The following is a 17,816-nucleotide window of genomic DNA, read 5'->3' on the forward strand; positions in this document are numbered from 1 at the left end:
AGTGCACACACTGCCTTCCCAAGGAAATAGCCCATTGCAGGAGCTGCCAACACGCCTGGCTGAGCCTCACCTTAAAAATCGTGTTCCTCTCCCCTGTGCCTGGGGACTGCTGGCCATTGCTGATCCAGCCAGCTTCTTGAAAGATGTCCAGGCTGGGCTGTCGAACCTGGCGGGACACGACGAGGTGGACACGTCTTTCGCTGGCCTGGACAAGAGGACATCAAATTAGCCACGTGCACAGGCCTAGCTCCAGGGCCTTACCAGGGTACCACTTTTGTTTTGACTTTATTTAATGTAAAAATAAAGTGTCTAGCTTTTTTTTTTTCTTATGTGGTGCTGGAGCCTGATTCCAGGGCCTCTGGGCATATACTGAGGTAAGTACTCTGCCCCTGAGGTCCACTCCCAACCCCTCTAGATTTCTTTTCTTTTCTTTTTTAAATGTGGTCCAGCCAGGCAGTGGTAGAGCACATCTTTAATCCCAGCGTTAGGGAGAAAGAGGCGGGCAGATCTTTGAGTTTGAGGCCAGCCTGGTCTACTGAGCAAGTTCCAGGATAGCCAGGGCTACACAGAGAAACCTTGTCTCAAAAACAAAACAAAACAAAACAAAACAAAACAACAAAAAAAAACAACAACAATAATAATAGGGGCTGGAGAGATGGCTCGGAGGTTAAGAGCACTGTCTGCTCTTCCAGAGGTCCTCAGTTCAATTCTCAGCAACCACATGGTGGCTCACAACCATAGGATGGGATCTGGTGCTCTCTTCTGGCATGCAGGTGTACACGCAGGCAGAGCACTGTATATATAATAAATAAATCCTTTTAAAAACCCATAATAATAACATGAATAATAATAACAATAACAACAAAGATAAATGTGATCCAAGCTGGAAGGACATATTTTTAAAGATGTATCTTATTTTTTATTATGTGTATGTGCACATGGATGTATGGGGATGTGTACATCTGAGTATAGGTGTCCTCCGAGGCCAGAGGAGGGTACTGGATTTCCCTGAAGCTGGTGTACAAGTTGCTGTGAGCCACAGGGTGTGGCTGCTGGAAGCTGCACTGGCATTCTCTGCAAAAACAGTGCGCACTTAACCAGTAAGCCATCTTTCCAGCCCCCACTGTAGATTTTTCACGTCAGTGCCCAGCTGGTACTTTGGCAAAAGCATGAGTTATTTAACTTGAAACCGAGAGCTGAACATTGATTGCTTCAAGGCAAAAACCTAAGAAAGGACCGACTCGTGCAAGTCTGCGAAGAGACACCGTGACATCTTCTTCATGTGCTTTTAATGACAGCTCAGCTACAGTCAGAGACCGGGAGCCTTTCTTATGCACCAAGGGGCACGGAGTGAAGTGCACAGCAGAGTTCTAGATAAAGGGTCAGCAGCAAAGAAAGAGAAACAAGATCCGAGGCAGCAACTCCGACACTGCAGAGATGGAAACACTGTGACTATCGCTAATCCTGATCCGCCAGTGCTTGGGCAGAAGATTCAGAAGAGCAAACACGTTGCTTATTGGGAAGGCTCATTCCACAAGGGAAATTACAAATTCACTAAATTACGAATTTGCTTTCTGCCATGGATCAGTTTCTTGTGTCTCTGATTGCAAGTGTCAGAACCCAGACATGCCAATCTTCAAGGTTTCAGATCTGCAGGGGAGACAGGCGAGTCCCTGGGCCTGAGGAACCTGTAGAAACAAGCTTGATTACCCTGACTGAAGCAGCCAGTGGATCCTCTCATTGCTCCAGAAAATCTCTTCAGTGAAAAAGTGCTGATGGAAGAGGTGGGGCTTGATTTGGTTAGAAAGGCACCTGGAGGAAATTGGGTTTCAAAACCAGAAGTGGCGTGCACATGTCCTACAGACACACACACACACACACACACACACACACAGACAGACAGACAGAGAGAGAGAGAGAGAGAGAGAGAGAGAGAGAGAGAGAGAGAGAGAGAGAGAGAGCGCACTCATGTAACACATCACGCAGAAAGCTGACACACAGAACCCAGGACTATGGGATCACCGACTGTGTTCAGTTCCTGGAAGAGAGTGTTGTAACCCTTACAATCTCCCTCTGGATTGCGAGCCTCACTTGGCCTAAAAGGTTATCTTCAACAACTCTCTGAAGTAAGACTCCTGGGAAGATAAGTAGCAATAGCCAGTCACGCCAAAAACCTCAGTCACTGAGCCCGAGTGTGCGCTCTTATCTCTGTGGAAACTCCACTGTGGAGAAGGGTGTTGGCAACGCTTTTGCCCTGGGCTGGAATCGTATCCTGCTTGTCTTGGACAGCGAGCAGCGCATGCTCTGCGCAACACCTTATAAGAAATGTGAGCGTTGGAGAATTACATATGGCTCAACTTGCCGGGCAAAAATCCAAATTGCCAAGGAGCAGCAGGCTATTTAATTTGGGGTTTTGAGCACACCATTTCTTACTGGGCTTTCAAATGCTGGCTCAAGGATGAAGCGTTGGCAGGACCAGCACCCCAATAAATAACACTGGTATCAATTTACTTGCAAATAAATTCTGAGCAAGGCTAGATCTGTGGCTTTTACCAGGCAGCTCGTGAACTGTTCTCAGGGAGGCTATTTGGTGCATTTTCTTTCACAGCCCTGGAGATATGAGGTGGGCTGATGTGTTTGTTCTGGCACTGGCTCTCAGCAGCTGGAGGCAATCCTGAGAGACAGTCCTGGGCACTGGAGTCTTTCTTTCCACTGAGATATGTGAAAAGGAAGACGAGGCAGAGGCACAGAGGATGAAGGCGAGAGTGACTCTTGGCTTCACACCCATATACATGCAGGAAGATGGGCACAGCAGAGCTGTATTTTACTGGGAAATGGTGGCTAGGAGGGCCAGCGCTAACTGCAGGCAGAGCAAAAGTGGACAGAGAACCTGTGATTGACAGTGTAAGCTTTTTGCCCAGCCAAGTGATTCCTCTAATTGTAAGGAAAATGGAAAGTGAATAAGGCATTTGCGCTGTTATGGGGATACACACACACACACACACACACACACACACACACACACACACTCCCCAAGCAAATGTAATTTAAAAAAAATTTTTTTAAACAAGATGTATGATGCACATCTAACTCTTCTAAAATCCCCGGAAGGAAGCAGCAGTCTGGCATTGACTGATTGTCCACAGATACTGTGGGAACGGCTGTTCCTACACAGTTTGCTGACCTCATTTCTTCTTCAATATTCAAATACCATCCTTAGTTCATGCGGCTCATGCTAACAAAGCCCTGGGCTTCATGGAGCTCTGACTCCATTAGTGTAGATACGCAGGAGCTGCCAGACATCGCCGAGCCTACATTTTTCTCTAAGGGCCCCGGTTCAATTCCACTGTGACACCCTGGTTACGCTGTCAATCTGCTCATGTGTCCACCTCCCCCAAAACAGGGAGCTGAACTTCCCTAGGCAACACGTGCCTGTGGAATATAGTGCTAATTAGAAGGCTTGTCTTTAACCTGAACTTCAGTCAGTTCTAGCTGTGTCCTGTAAGACAAGCCCACGTCATTGTCTACCATGGCAACCATCTTTAAAGAGAACTCACTTCCATCTTTGGTTCTTTTCTGAGGCAGCTATTCCTATACTCTCCTGGCCCTACCCTATCGAAGCTGAGCAGGGCTGGAGCATAGAACTGGACCAAGGCGATGACTTCTAGTCTAGCCATCTTAGTAGAGTCTTCTTGCTAAATGGACCAACAGCACAGAGGCCATTGGGATGGAACCCTTCCCCCCACCCCCTGTTTTGTTACTTCACACAGAGACTACTGCCCCCATGTCCTACGGGGCCAAGAGGTACACACATCCGTCTTCATCACTGACAACGCATTGGAAGATGGGAGAAAAGTTGTTCAGGACCTCACAACAGCACAGCCTGCCTCTGAAACCATGTGATGGAACACAGACCTTCCCTGGCCATCAGAACCAACTGCTAAGCTAGAAACATGCCAAGGTCACCAGGTCATCCCTGTTGACTATACAGATATAGCATACTGTGTAACAAGGTTGGGGACAAAGTTCTTGGCTTGACCCTCGGGGAAATTCTTCCCACAGAACCGAAAACTACAGACTTCAGAAATTTACATCTAGAGTAAGTTAATAGTACATGGGATGTTGATGGGTGAACCTGGTGAACGCAAACCTAGAATTTGCCCATTGCTAAGGTTTTGGTACCAAGCACAATGCCTGCTGGCAAAATTTATTTTATTTTATTTTTAATCATGACTATCTTCTACAGGGTAGAACCTCTTTCGTGAGTTGAATGCCATCAGAGTCATGTCACAGAGACAGGAAATTGAGGGGCTTTGAGGAGAGGTGGTGAGAAGAGCTGAGTATTCTACCAGGGCTGAAAAGGAGAATTAGAGCAGCCATCTGCCTACTTTTCATAGTAGACTGTAGCTGCTTGTTCGGCTTCAGCTGCTCAGCATCACACTATCTTTTAGAACTAAGAAAGTGAGCTGGGAGTGGTGGGGCACGCCTTTAATCCCAGCACTTGGACAGCAGAGGCAGGCGGGCCTCTGTGAGTTCAAGGCCAGCCTGGTCTACAAATCCATTCCAGGACAGCCAGGGTGTATTACACAGAGGACAAAGAAGAAGAAGAAGAAGAAGAAGAAGAAGAAGAAGAAGAAGAAGAAGAAGAAGAAGGTGGGGGAAAAGGGGAGGAGGAAAGAGAAATAAGACAGTGAGTGATGATGGAAGACACAGCTGGTGACTTATGGAGGGCCATACAGACGTCAATGACAAAGTCAAAATAAGATGTTGGTGCCTAAGTCCCGGATCTGCTGGCTGATGGAAACAGGCTGAAGATACCCCTCCGCCCCAGCACAGCTTCCCTTCAGGGAACTGGAGGTTACTACTCTCAGGAGCATTTCTCTCCCACAGTCAAGGAGTAAGCGTGGGGGCAGGGGGAGGTAATGTGTGGGGGAGAAAGGGCAGTGGGGTTTCCTGGCCATCTAACACTTGCACAAACAGCTGCCTATAAGATTCGTTCTCATAAAAGTTAACTTGAAGTGCTCTATAGGCTTCCAAGTCCCACTTTCTCAAAAAAAAAAGGGGGGGAGGGGAGGGACTTAGAGTCCTATTTAGTAATCATTTGGGCTTTGAGAATTGAGCATAAGCAGATTTAAGTTTAGTCTATGCACACTAAATTTACTATGGGGCCCTGGTAAGACAATTTATGTAAGCAGGGCTTGGATTCCACACGAGCTGATCTGATCTGTAGAAACACACACAGGCCTAGCAGGTCCTATTTCACTGGTGGTGGAGCCATTTCTTATTGGCTCCGAGGGACTTGAATGTTTAGATTCCCACATAAGTTCTGCCTTTTTCTTTTCCAGGTACAAAGCACAACTCATGAGCTGGAATCCTGTCTTTAGGGTAACCGTGGGCAACATGAGCAGGGCACCGTTTACTTCTGGGCTCTGTCAGAAGCCCCATCGCATTCTGTTTAACAGTTTGAACAGGCTGGCTTTCAGCTCTTGGATGAAACAACTGTATGTTTAAATATTATTTCATGCAAAAAAATCAAAAATCACACACATGGCAGTGTTACTGAATGCTCCTATTTCCCCCACCACTATAAACTGATGGGATTTTTTTTTTCCAGTTTCTAGGGTTGCCTTAAAGGAAAGAAAGAAAGTGGGAGGGGGTAAGGGGGAGGGAGAGCAGGAGGGTGGCAAGAGGGGCAGGGCCAGGGCAGGAAAAGAGAAAAACAGGGAGGATTACTCAATTTGAAACTCACATTGCTTTCTTTGTTGTCCATATATATTTGAATTCCCAAATAAACATAGCTCACTAATCTAGAATTGCATATGGATGCAAATTCCCCCAGGCTCTGAGAATCTGGGGGTTTTCACACCGACCCTCTGGGATACAGATGTTGAGATCTTTTTCCCCTCTTTGATCTGAGTTCTCTTTGTTCTGTTATCTCAAGTATGACAACAGATAGTTCCAAAAAAGTTTGTTTTCCATATAGTTATTCCAGTAAGGCTGCTCAAAAAAGCTTGAGAAACGAACAACGAATGGTGAAAGCCCAGGTGGTCCTTAGTACATGACTAAGCCAGCCAGTTGTTCTATGTTGGAGGCATATTTCTCTTTAAGGTTTTCCTTCTTAGCCTTAACTCTCCCTGTGCCTTACCACAGGGGACTGCCCAGGCTGCTGCTGAGAAAGCTGAGGTTAGGGGCTTAACATACGTAAAGTTGCTCCAATTTAAAACAGTTGGGGCCTCACTGCAATACTTCCCGGAAGTAATGTAGGGGGGAAAAAAGTGTGCGGTCTGATGGAAGAGAACATGACCAATAGGACATGTCTGGGAATTTCTTTGTGAGGCAAATGTGATTCATGCAGGAGACGCACGCGGGCAGCAGAGCCAACAGGGTGGAAACTTGAGTCTCAATCTTTGAAGGGTATTTAGTTAAATCCCTGCAGCCTGGTGTGTGTTACAAGCATCCCATAAATAAAATCCACTTTTCATAGACAGCAAGCTAGTGCTTAGTTGGTATTTTTTTTTCATGGTGTTCCTTATTTAAATTTCTTTTCCAACTAGCTTTACTCTAGCCTTTCTAAAAAAATTTTTTTCTTTCTGCTTATAAAACAGATTGGCTTTGTTTAGTAAGCAAGGGGATTTTTTTTTTTAAGGAATTCCCACTGTTAGGCAAGATTCTATTTCGTACATTTACTTTCTCGGGGAAAAACATGTTCTTCTGTTATTAATCTTCAAGAGTGAAATGCCATATGTAATCAAGATTTTTTTAAATAACATGAGTTGGAGTTTTTCTTTTGCCTGTTGCGAAAGTACAGTTGGCAAAGATGAGTTCCAGAAAGGGAGTTGCAGAGGGTGACCTGCAGGGGGCGCTAACAAGTGCACCGCAGAGGGTGACCTGCAGGGGGCGCTAACAAGTGCATCGTGAAAAAACATCGACAATCTCTTAGGGTCTAATTTTTAAAGACGAAAAAAATTAAGCTAAGATGGTGTTTTCCTGGAGAAAAAAAAAAAGACCTCTATCTCATGTATGACTATTTTACCTTGTCTGTTTTTCTAGTCTAGCTCTGCCTTCTGCCTTCTTGGTTGTACAAAATCAGGGACAGAATGTTTTCCAGGCTCTGAGAAGCAAGCAGCCATGGCCACCTCGTTCACCACTGTCCTGGGCACTGCTTGGTACATAGAGGTCGGTCAACTAATGACAACTAAGCAAAGCCAAGGGGATTAAAAAGTAGAGATTACATCATAGGGTCAAAGAGCATGTTCAAACAAACGTAGGTCTGGTTCTGTGGCTAATGGCTTGATTTTACAAGAAGCCCCAGAGATGGAATTAATGAGCAAAATTTATTATATATATATTTACCTGCTTGTAATTTGACTCATTTATTAGTTAAGTATTTACATATAATAAACACTTATTCACTGAGTGCTTGCCCTTGCTGGGCATTGTTCTAGGTAGAGAATATAACATGTCACATGTTCCTAAACTATACTTCCCTGGATTGGCAGGTAACCATAAAATAAAAACAAAAACAAATTAGAGGACAAAGGTGTGTGTGGTGTGTGATGGGGGGTGGCGGGGGGGGGGGGGGCGCGGGGGAGAACGAACATACACTGAAAGACTATCAGTAAAGATCAGGACCATTTGTGTCAGCTGGGTTCTTACTCGGGTAGTAGCATTGAATATGGCGGCCCTCCCTTGACTTCCTTGGAGGGAGAGGCTCACACAGTGCGATGAGGGGCTGAGTGTTTCTGCTCGTGCGGGTGTTTCTGACTGGGATCTTAGGGTGACTTCGGACCCACCTGAATCAGATGAGCAGCACTCTCTGGGCTGCCAAAGCGAAGGTCGTGTCCATTGATAGCCAGCACACGGTCGTTCTCCTCCAGCTGGCCGTGTCGGTGAGCGACGCCGCCATTCAGCACGTTGAAGATGAACACCCCGGGTTCGTCCACCCTGCGCACCAGCTTTATGCCGAGCTGCTCCTCGGGGCTGCTCTTGTTGAGAATGACATGGAAGCTGTCATCCCGAGGTCCATAGGAGTCCAGTGCCTGTCCGTTGCTTCTGCCTCGGAACTTCTGCTCCCGCAGCACGGTGAGCCGCAGCACCTGGCAGGGCTGCCGCAGGAGCCTCACGGCATAGCTATGAGGGACGTTGCTGATGTCCATTCCATTGACCTGGGGGGTGGGGCCATGTGATAGTGAATACAGACCCAAGCCCACAGAGAAACCAAGAGATTGTCCCCAGTCTGCTCCACTGTCTCCTTTTATCCTGAATCCAAATAGCCTACCCTTCCACAGCAACTTTCTGGCCTCTATGACTCGGCTCTATCTTCCTTCACTCTCATCCTTACTACGACCCGTATGTCTATTTACAGAAGCCTGACCTTCATTTCTGTTGCCTGCCAAGTTTATTTTAGTTTTTTTAAAGATTTATTTATTAATTATTATGTATACATTGCTCTGCCCAACTATACACCTGCACACAAGAAGAGGGCATCAGATCACATTATAGATGGGTGTGAGCCACCACGTGGTTGCTGAGAATTGAACTCCAGACCTCTAGAAAAGCAGTCAGTGCTCTTAACCTCTGAGCCATCTCTCCAGCCCCAAGTTTATTTATTTATTTTTTTTTTTAGTGATAGGGAAGGAAGGAAGGGAGGGAGGAAGGAAGGAAAACATTTAAAAATGTGAAAGAAAGAAAAAAGACACTTTTCATACCCGGCAGTGGTAGCACATGCCTTTAATCTCAGCATTCAAGAGGAAGAGGCAGGCAGATCTCTGTGAGTTTGAGGCCAGCCTGGTCTGCAGAGCAAGTTCCAAGACAACCAGAGCTACAGAGAAAAACCCTTGTCTCAAAAAACAAAACAAAACAAGACACTTCCCTATTTCACTCAGATTTACATTCTTACACTCAGCACATGTGTGGGAAGTGCAGGCCTGGCCACCGACCTGCACCCCAACACCAGCTGATGATACCTGCACCCCAACATCAGCTGTGATACCTGTACCCCAACACCAGCTGATGATACCTGCACCCCAACATCAGCTGATGATACCTGCACCCCAACATCAGCTGTGATATCTGCACCCCAACACCAGCTGTGATACCTGCACCCCAACACCAGCTGTGATACCTGCACCCTAACACCAGCTGATGATACCTGCACCCCAACACCAGCTGTGATACCTGCACCCCAACTGATGACATCCAGCACCACTTAGGGGGAAAGGAGTTGGTATTTTCTTTACTAAAACTCTTCAATAACATTTTTCTTACTGAGTTATCCATACTTTCACTTCCAGATGTTTCATGTGGTGTGTATGTGTGTGTGTGTGTGTTTAAGAGAGAGAGAGAGAGAGAGAGAGAGAGAGAGAGAGAGAGAGAGAGAGAGAAGAGATGGGACAGACAGAGAGAGAAAAAGAGACAGAAGGAGAGGGATATGGGAGAAAAAATAAGTGCTTAAATGTCTGAATGTATTTGTATGTAGAGTATCTGTGTGAATGCACCTGAGCATGTGTTAATGTTTCATGTTGTAGTATCTGTGAGTACACCTGAGCATATGGGAGTGTATCTGCGTGTCAAAGTATCTACATGTGTCTGACCCTGTGTAGATATGTTTGTTATGGTATCTGTGTGAATGTGCCTGAGTGTGTTCTCACATTAAATTATCTATAAGAGTGAATCTGAGTGTGCATGCGTGTGTGTGTGTGTGTGTGTGTGTGTGTGTGTGTGTGTTATGATATAATATCTGTGAGTGTGACAATGTGTATAGGAATGTCAGGTGTGGACGTGGCGGGTCCTCTGCCTATGTTCTAGCCATAAAGGGGTGTGTGGAGCTTTCAAACAAATTAATGCAAAAGGAAGTTTCTAGGCTATTTACTGAACAGCTGATCACTCTATAGCACTCCTTAAATATCCTGAAGCTAGGCCCCACTAATAAGCTACAGGACTGACTGCTGCTGCATCTGACGGTCTGGCTTTAATTACCCTGGCTCCACAGGCCCAGCCTGGAGGCTGCAGCCCCCAGTGTTTATCACCGCTCTGGAAGAAAACAGTTTCCCAGCAGCCCTGCACTCTGCTTGAGAAAGGGGCCCCACAGACCAGCCGTGGCCTTCTTAAATTTCTAGAGTTTGCTAACATTTCTTGTACTTGAAGCCAATTGTGAGAGGCACGTTGGAATGAGCTAGAAAGAGCCTTGCTTGAGGTCAGCCACTGCCTCCTGCTGCAGCTCAGAGATGAATGGGGTTTCCTCTGTGAAGGCACAGCACCTTCTTGCCCAAATACAAGGGACCACTACCCAGAAGGTGGCAGCGTCTGCTATCCCAGCATCCTGGGGCCAAGAAAAGTCAGGGTCACCTGGTGAAGGTTCCCGGCATTCCTTTCAAGGCAAATGCCTCCAGCTGAGGGCCAACAAATAGCATTTTTAAAAATGCAGCCCTCCCAGGCAGTAATCCGCACTGGAGCATGGACAAAAGGCCTGCTGTGACTGGGGTCGCATGGTTGTGGCCCACTAGAGTGATGGGCCCTGCCTATTCACCACCCCAGAGACTTGTGGGAATGTCAACATTTCTGCAGTAAAACTGCTTTCAATTATTTCTCCTCTTATTCCAATTAGTTTGCCAAACAAACAGCTCATGCTGGGACAGGGCTGGCCCTCTGCTGCCTGCACAGGGTGGGATGCAACTGTTATCTGAGTATCAGATAAGAAGAAGACGAGGGGGGGGCGGGGCTAGCTCTCCAGCCCTTTGGCTCACATGTGACATCTGTCTGATAAACAGTTCTTCCCTCTTCCTTCCAGTCCAGAAACTTCTTCTGGAACGTCTTCTTTCTCAACCACGCCTTGGAGGACAGTATGCCCAAGCCAGGTCACTCCACCCTCGCCTTCTCGGGAATGCCTGCTGGGTCACGAGGCTAGATTTAGAGGTGGCCATTAAGCCACAGGAGAGTTTCTGAAGATGGCCATCTGAACGCAGTTAGAGCAACACAACTGTTTCAATTCATCTGCTTTACAAATTAAGAAAATGTATGCTCCAGGAGAGGCCGCAGAAGGATCAGGAAGCGAAAGAAGAGAGGGAAGATGAAAACAAAGTGGGTGGGAAAAGGAGAGAGAAGACGGAGAAAATGGTGCACGAACGAAGAGAAGTTGTAAAACAGAGAGACGGGGAAGAGTGAAAGACTTAGTTACATTAGAACCCTTCGTATGGGATTTATATCATTACAACTGTGGGAAGTGGGTGTCTACCCTTATTTCATTAGAGTCACCCCATTTGTCACCTGCCTATCCACATACACACCCACTCATTTATCCACCTATTTATCAACCCCTTTACCCACCCAGTCACTCACTCATCCTATGTATAGCCGTCCATTTACCTATGTAACCCATCTACTCCCGGCTCTGAAGGACTGTTTTACCCATCTACGCATCCACCCATCCTTCTGGCTAATCATCTATCTGTCCTCCTACCTGCTCGCCCAACCCTCGTCCACTCCTGAGGACTCAGACTACTGTGCCTTCCACGATGTACAGCCCGCGCCCTCGCAGCCTACGGTTACAAGATCACGCCCACGGGCACCTTGAGGATGATGTCTCCTGGGAGCAGCCGCCCATCTCTGGCAATCACTCCATCCCGATAAATGTGCTGGATGATGATGTGGACCAGCGGCGTTTCGCTGCCTCCCACCAGCCTAATGGAGAGACTTTCGCTGGGATCCGCTCGGTTGATCTTGACGCTTGTGATTTCGCCGTCTGGAATCAGGTGGTGCAACCTGGGGAAGACTGAGAAGGGCGAAAACCAGTATTTGTTTCAGCCGTCTACTCCATGCGCATTCCCAACCACTCTTCTTGCCAAACTGAACCCCTCACGACCCCTTGTGTGTGCTCCCCACTTTCTCCTGCCTTGGTGCCAGCATACATTTCTCTACCGGAATGTTTTTCATCCTGGGCTGAAACCCATTTTTTTTTTCCTTCATGGCATGCATGAAACAATCCCTTCCACTTAACTTTATCCCAACCCCTCATTTCCTTGCTGACTCTAAACACACAATTCCTACAAGGCTGACTCTAGTTCCTGCGGCGGCATTCAGCCTCCCACTACTGCTGCCTGAGCTCACATATCATCCTCCGGACTCCGGAATCCAGCAGCTGGCTTCTCTACCAGGCTGCATGGAGCTGTCTTAACCTGGCTGTCCCCAATGTTAACTTGATTGACTGCCTCAAATAATGTTTAAACTACTTTGATTATACCATACAGGCAGCGATTTCTAGCTGTTCCACAGTTCGGTGCACAGATCTCTCTGCACACAGGAGCCTTTGGCTAGAGCTTACTGCTTGACTAGCAATGACCAGTGAACAGATGTCCTCAGGGAGTGAACTGCAATTTCATTGCTTTCTTATCAAAAGAACAAAAATAGAATCTGCTCCTCTGCCCTCTTAGATCATTCTGGAAGAGCTCAGAGACTCTGCTATACAGGCTCCGGGAACCGTCAGCCCTTGGGCAGATACTGCTATCAACGGCAGGCAGGCAAAGACCTGGTTCACCTAAGAGTCGGCTTTTCTCAGGACACGTTTCTTAGCTTCCTCTTTGATCCTCCTTGGCTGTGCCAGACACAGAGTAGTTGTCTGGGTCACTATGCAACTCCACACACAGTTACAGGCAGTCCTTTATTCACGTGTGTGTGTGTGTGTGTGTGTGTGTGTGTGTGTGTGTGTGTGTATGTGTGTGTGTGCTGAAATGCACAGAACAGAGAGAAAGCTGGGAAGTAAGGTGGCCTCAGAGCCAGGTCAAGAACACCAGAGTTCTGCTGGTCAGCATACTTATGGCCTCAGGAGTTCCCCAGGAGCCAGGCCAGCTCAGAGTCCACAGTGACAGGCCCTAGAGATCGAGAATTTAGAGCGGGACACCAAATGCTGAGAACAAGTCACAACTAGTCTAGTTGGGAATTCGCTTCTTTTGTGTAGCTTGAAGCACAGCGGGGAAGCAGAAGGCTGAGACACTGGTGTCCAGTAGCTGCCGACAGCTGCCTTGTGCTAAGAGTCATATTTAGTCATTTAATTACCCGGGAAGATGTACTATGAGCCTGGTTCTCCGTACCCCACTCTTTATGACTATAGTCTAAACCTGGAACCATAGTCCGTTTATTTAAATGAACTCAACTCTCTATGAAAATTATGCAGGAAAAAAAAAGTTCTTTGCAGTAACCAAACAGCATAATTAGGGAGGTAATGTAGTGGCTAGAGGAAGCCCGTGACATTGTAAATGCGGGTCTTAAACGCCATTCAGACTTCATTTAATGTCAGCGAATGGCTTCTGTGAGGCTGTGAGTAGCTGTCTTAATCTGTCAGTTCCTGGTGCTAACAGTATGTGGGTGAGTTCAATTAACGTTTACACTGCTCTGATTGCATTAAGTAGGCTTTTTTTTTTTTTAAACCACGAGCATGTGTCAGATCGTGTCTAGTATCATAATGGAAATTTCTAGAAAAAATCATTTTAAGCAAAGAAAGTTTTAGAAACAATCATCAAGGCTCCTGGTTCTCCCTCTTTGCTGCCCCCGCCCCTTCTTCCTTTACAACAGACACAAACTGGGGGACATCTGACCCCATGACTCAAAGGAACATGCCCAGCCACACCCTTACACGGTGCCCCTTAGAGCCAGACCAGTGAGACCCATGAGACTTGGAAGGGTTAAAATGATTTTTTAAAAAAGATTTATTTATTATGTATACAGTATGATCAGATCACATTATAGATGGTTGTGAGCCACCATGTGGGTGCTGGGAATTGAACTCAGGACCTCTGGAAGAGTAGTCAGAGCTCTTTACCACTGAGCCATCTCTCCATCCCCTTAAAATGATTTTTTAAACTGTCAAAATTGTCTTAGTCCGGACATGAAAGAATTTGATCAAAATTCTGTCTTTGTCTTTTCTAAATCCTGAAGGTCATAGGATTTAGAAATATTCTTCTCTGTGCACTGAGCTAAGAAATTAAGATTTCAATATTTTCAGTCCTCACACTGACCTCTGATGGTGGCTTTTTATCCCTGTTTCCAGGTGAGGGGTTAGGGTGGCCGTAGAGAGGAGATGAAGGGCACAGGCTGGCTGGCAGCCGGGAGGCGCACGGGCACATGAGGGGACACAGGCACAGGCTGGCTGGCAGCCGGGAGGCGCACGGGCACATGAGGGGACATGGGCACAGGCTGGCCAGCAGCCGGGAGGCGCACGGGCACATGAGGGGACACGGGCACATGAGGGGACACGGGCACAGGCTGGCTGGCAGTCGGGAGGCGCACGGGCACATGAGGGGACACGGGCACAGGCTGGCTGGCAGTCGGGAGGCACACGGGCACATGAGGGGACACGGGCACAGGCTGGCTGGCAGCTGGGAGGCACACGGGCACATGAGGGGACACGGGCACATGAGGGGACACGGGCACATGAGGGGACACAGGCACATGAGGGGACACAGGCACAGGCTGGCTGGCAGTCGGGAGGCACACGGGCACATGAGGGGACACGGGCACAGGCTGGCCGGCAGTCAGGAGGCACACGGGCACATGAGGGGACGCATCGACAAGCCAGGAGTCCTGTATGCTGCTCATAGACTTTCCAAGGGCATGGTAAATAAAGTGTCCGGAGCCTTAAATTTCAACCGCAAAGGTTGTTTGGAAGGTGTTAAAAGAGACAGAGGCTTGACGCTAAAATCCTGTCATGAGTGTGTGCGTGCGTGGTGTGGTGGTTGGTTAGCTGTGTGACTTTGGGCTACTTTCCTAACCTCTCTGGATCCTTTTCCTTATCCTTGAGCTAGCAATGACAATCTTTATCTCTTAACATTCTTTTGACATATGCATGACTCAGAGCACCAATACATGAAGGGATATTTTTATTTTTAATGTTATTATTTTACTATATGGTATAATACAAACCAGATGTGGTGCACACCTAAAAGCTCAATACTCAGGAGGCAAAGGTAAAAGGGTCACTGCAAGTTTGAGGTCAGCCTGAGCTACACAGTAAGTTCAAGGCTAGCCAAGACTACAAAGTGACAACATGTCTCAAAAAAAAAAAAAAAAAAAAAGTCAATCTAACCTAAAAATTTTAAAAAAACCACAAATGAAACAAAACAACTTTAACCTAAAATCTTCAATATAAGATGGAAAGAAAGGTAGAAAACAGTGTCTGCTCAGCTCCACTTACATTAGGAAAACATAAGTCATAGAAGCACTAAGATATTACAGCTTTCTCTGGTCAACAAGGTCATTTGGAACAAGTTGAGTGACCTCTATATGCCTCCGTATATTTTCCTGAACACAGGGATAAGGACAATGAACTATCCTGAGAGCCACAGCAATGTGATGCCGGTGACTTTAGTACGCCCTGGTCAAAGGGTGCTCCTTACGAATAAATAAGAAGGCTGGCATGGTGGTGCACACCTTTAATCCCAGCACTTGGGAGGCAGAGGCTGACAGATCACTGTGAGTTCGAGGCCAACCTGGTCTACAAAGGGAGTTCAGGACAGCCAAGGCTACACAGAGAAACCCTGTCTCAAAAAACTGGGGGAAGAAAAAGATAAAATAAGAAAAGGCAGGTGAACACTTAGAACGCTGTATTTGTAGACTTAATCAGAGTACCCGTCTATCTGCATGGCCAGCCTTCATCTAAGATGCTGCCCGAGGGCCCAAGCGGTGGGCCAGGTGGCTCACGGCACTTGCTGACCTGAATTCCAGCCCCAGGACCCCCATGGTGAAAGGAGAAAACCAACCCTTACAAGTTGTTCTTTGACATTCATATGCGCTGTGACACATGAGGACATGGGTATGTGGGTGTGCACCCCCACCTCCACCCACACACTAGAAATAAACGAATGCTGACAATTAAAACGACAAATCAAACCAAAGGGACAAACTTGCTATCAGTTGATATAGAACTCACAGTAATGCCACCATTGATGAAATCAAATAAAACGCTTTTCACACTAACTATAACCATCATTTTCATATGCATTAAGCCAGTCCCTGGAGCCCAGGGAGCAGACATTTTCCCTCACCTGTGTAAAAGGATGACAAAGCAGATCAGAGTCCCTGTCTTCACTCAGACGAGAAGGCTACTCAATGTATGAGCCAATCCCATACCCATGGGAAGAGAGCGGTCAGGCTGGCACCATGCCGGAAGTGACTCAGAAGCCCAGCCTGGGGGCAGCCTGGGGCGGGTGTGTGTGTGTGTGTGTGTGTGTGTGTGTGTGTGTGTGTGTGTAGATTCCATTTACCTTCGGGGACAGTGGCGTTCTCAGAGTTTTCCCTGCCCTGGTCAGCGTGGTTGACGACGGCAATCCCACTCTTCGTCCTCCGGAGAACACTCAGGGCTCTGTTGATCTTTTTGAAGGATCGGCTTCGCATAGTGGAGCGCTCAAAGGGCCGTGCTGAGGAGAGAGGCGGCAGGGAGACAGCAGTTACGGGGTCATCCTTTAGCCAAGGGTCCTGCTATGTGCCTGTGATCCCAGCCCTCGGCAGGTTAGACAGGAAGCTTAGCAGGTCAAAGCCAGCCCGGGGGGCCGAGTGAGACCACCTCAAACAAATAAAAAAAGCAACAGCAAACGAACAAAAACCAAAACCAAAATTAAAAAAAAAACTTTTATATATAAAACATATGAAATGGGACAAAAAGATATTAAACTATTTATCTGTATTTCTATTTTTTTTTTTTTTTTTTTTTTTTTTTTTTTGGGCAGTGAAATAATGTATCTCACCAGAACCATTTCCCCTTAAAAGAAAAAAGGAAAAAAATTTCTAGAACTTTCTACCAGGAGTATTTATTCTATAGAGGGCAATCCCAGGAAGTAAAACCAAGAGTCCATTACCAGGCACCCACCCACTTGACTCACCCCTAGCTCGGTTGCTTCGGCCAGAGTCTGAGGAGTTGGTCACTGGCTCACCGTCCTCCACCGAGGACACGTAGGCAGGGTTGTCCAGGCCAGGCTCATCGGTCATTAAAGAGATGGTGGCGGCTGCAGAGACCTCTGGGGAGAGTGTTGTCGCTGTGAGGCTAGCACAGCCATCGGGACAGCCATCTTGGGAGCGCCTTTTCCTGTCCTTGGTCAGGCCATAGTGGGAGGCGCCTTTGCAGCTGGAACAAACCCAAAGGGGCAGTTAGAATGTTTAGTCAGGACTCCCCCAGTACGTATGCCTGTCCCTTTCACACATAAGAATTCAATGTATGTTTGCCAGCCAAACACATGAATAGCTTGAGAATATTTTTTAAATTGCCTATTATATTCCCCAAGCATAAATTCCACTGCTGAACAGTAGAAAATCAAACCTACTTGCCTATGGCTTGAGGTTGGGGCTGTCTAACGTTTGGACTTGGCAACTGCTTCTTCCTGGTGTTTATTTTGACTACAAAAAGCACTCAATCGCATTCTCACTCCTTTCTTTTGGGATCAGTCCCACAGCTCGAACATAAATACACGAGGCCACTCCCAGATCCCGTATTTAGCTGACCCTGGAAACGGCGTTGCCCTTGCCACAAAGCCACAAGGTTTACTGGGAACTGCTATTCTCTGGGGGTGGGCGTGGTGGCTTCCATTTCTGTTGCTGGTCTGGTCTGGTAGGCCCCTCCTGTATTCTTGAGAGGAACCAACAGCAGGGGCTCTCACCCACTAGAATATGTCATGTCTCACAGGATTGGGAGAGAAAAACATCTCTGATCACTTTTATTTCCATTTTACCCCAGACCACACTTTGTAAAGTAGACCAGTCACCGATACACTATGGAAAAGAGGGTGGGATGCCCAGGGCTCAGAAGATGCTTGAGCCAATCTAGAGCCTTCTTT

General features: G+C 47.1%; 1 protein-coding gene across 2 annotated transcripts in view; it reads right to left on the bottom strand.

The window, feature by feature from the left end:
• Positions 1 to 17,816, bottom strand: part of LNX1 (ligand of numb-protein X 1) — a 107,808-nt gene that overhangs the window by 13,717 nt on the left and 76,275 nt on the right. For both annotated transcript variants that reach the window (XM_084759715.1, XM_084759716.1), the window contains 5 exons: positions 16,869 to 17,110; positions 16,254 to 16,406; positions 11,568 to 11,770; positions 7,794 to 8,165; positions 71 to 205 (listed from right to left, as the gene is read on the bottom strand). In XM_084759715.1, coding sequence (XP_084615841.1) covers positions 71 to 205; positions 7,794 to 8,165; positions 11,568 to 11,770; positions 16,254 to 16,406; positions 16,869 to 17,110 — 1,105 coding nt within the window. The remainder of the gene's footprint in view (positions 1 to 70; positions 206 to 7,793; positions 8,166 to 11,567; positions 11,771 to 16,253; positions 16,407 to 16,868; positions 17,111 to 17,816) is intronic.

This window comes from Acomys minous (genome assembly GCF_964271855.1).
Source record: "Acomys minous genome assembly, chromosome: 15".
Classification (NCBI taxonomy): Eukaryota; Metazoa; Chordata; class Mammalia; order Rodentia; family Muridae; genus Acomys; species Acomys minous.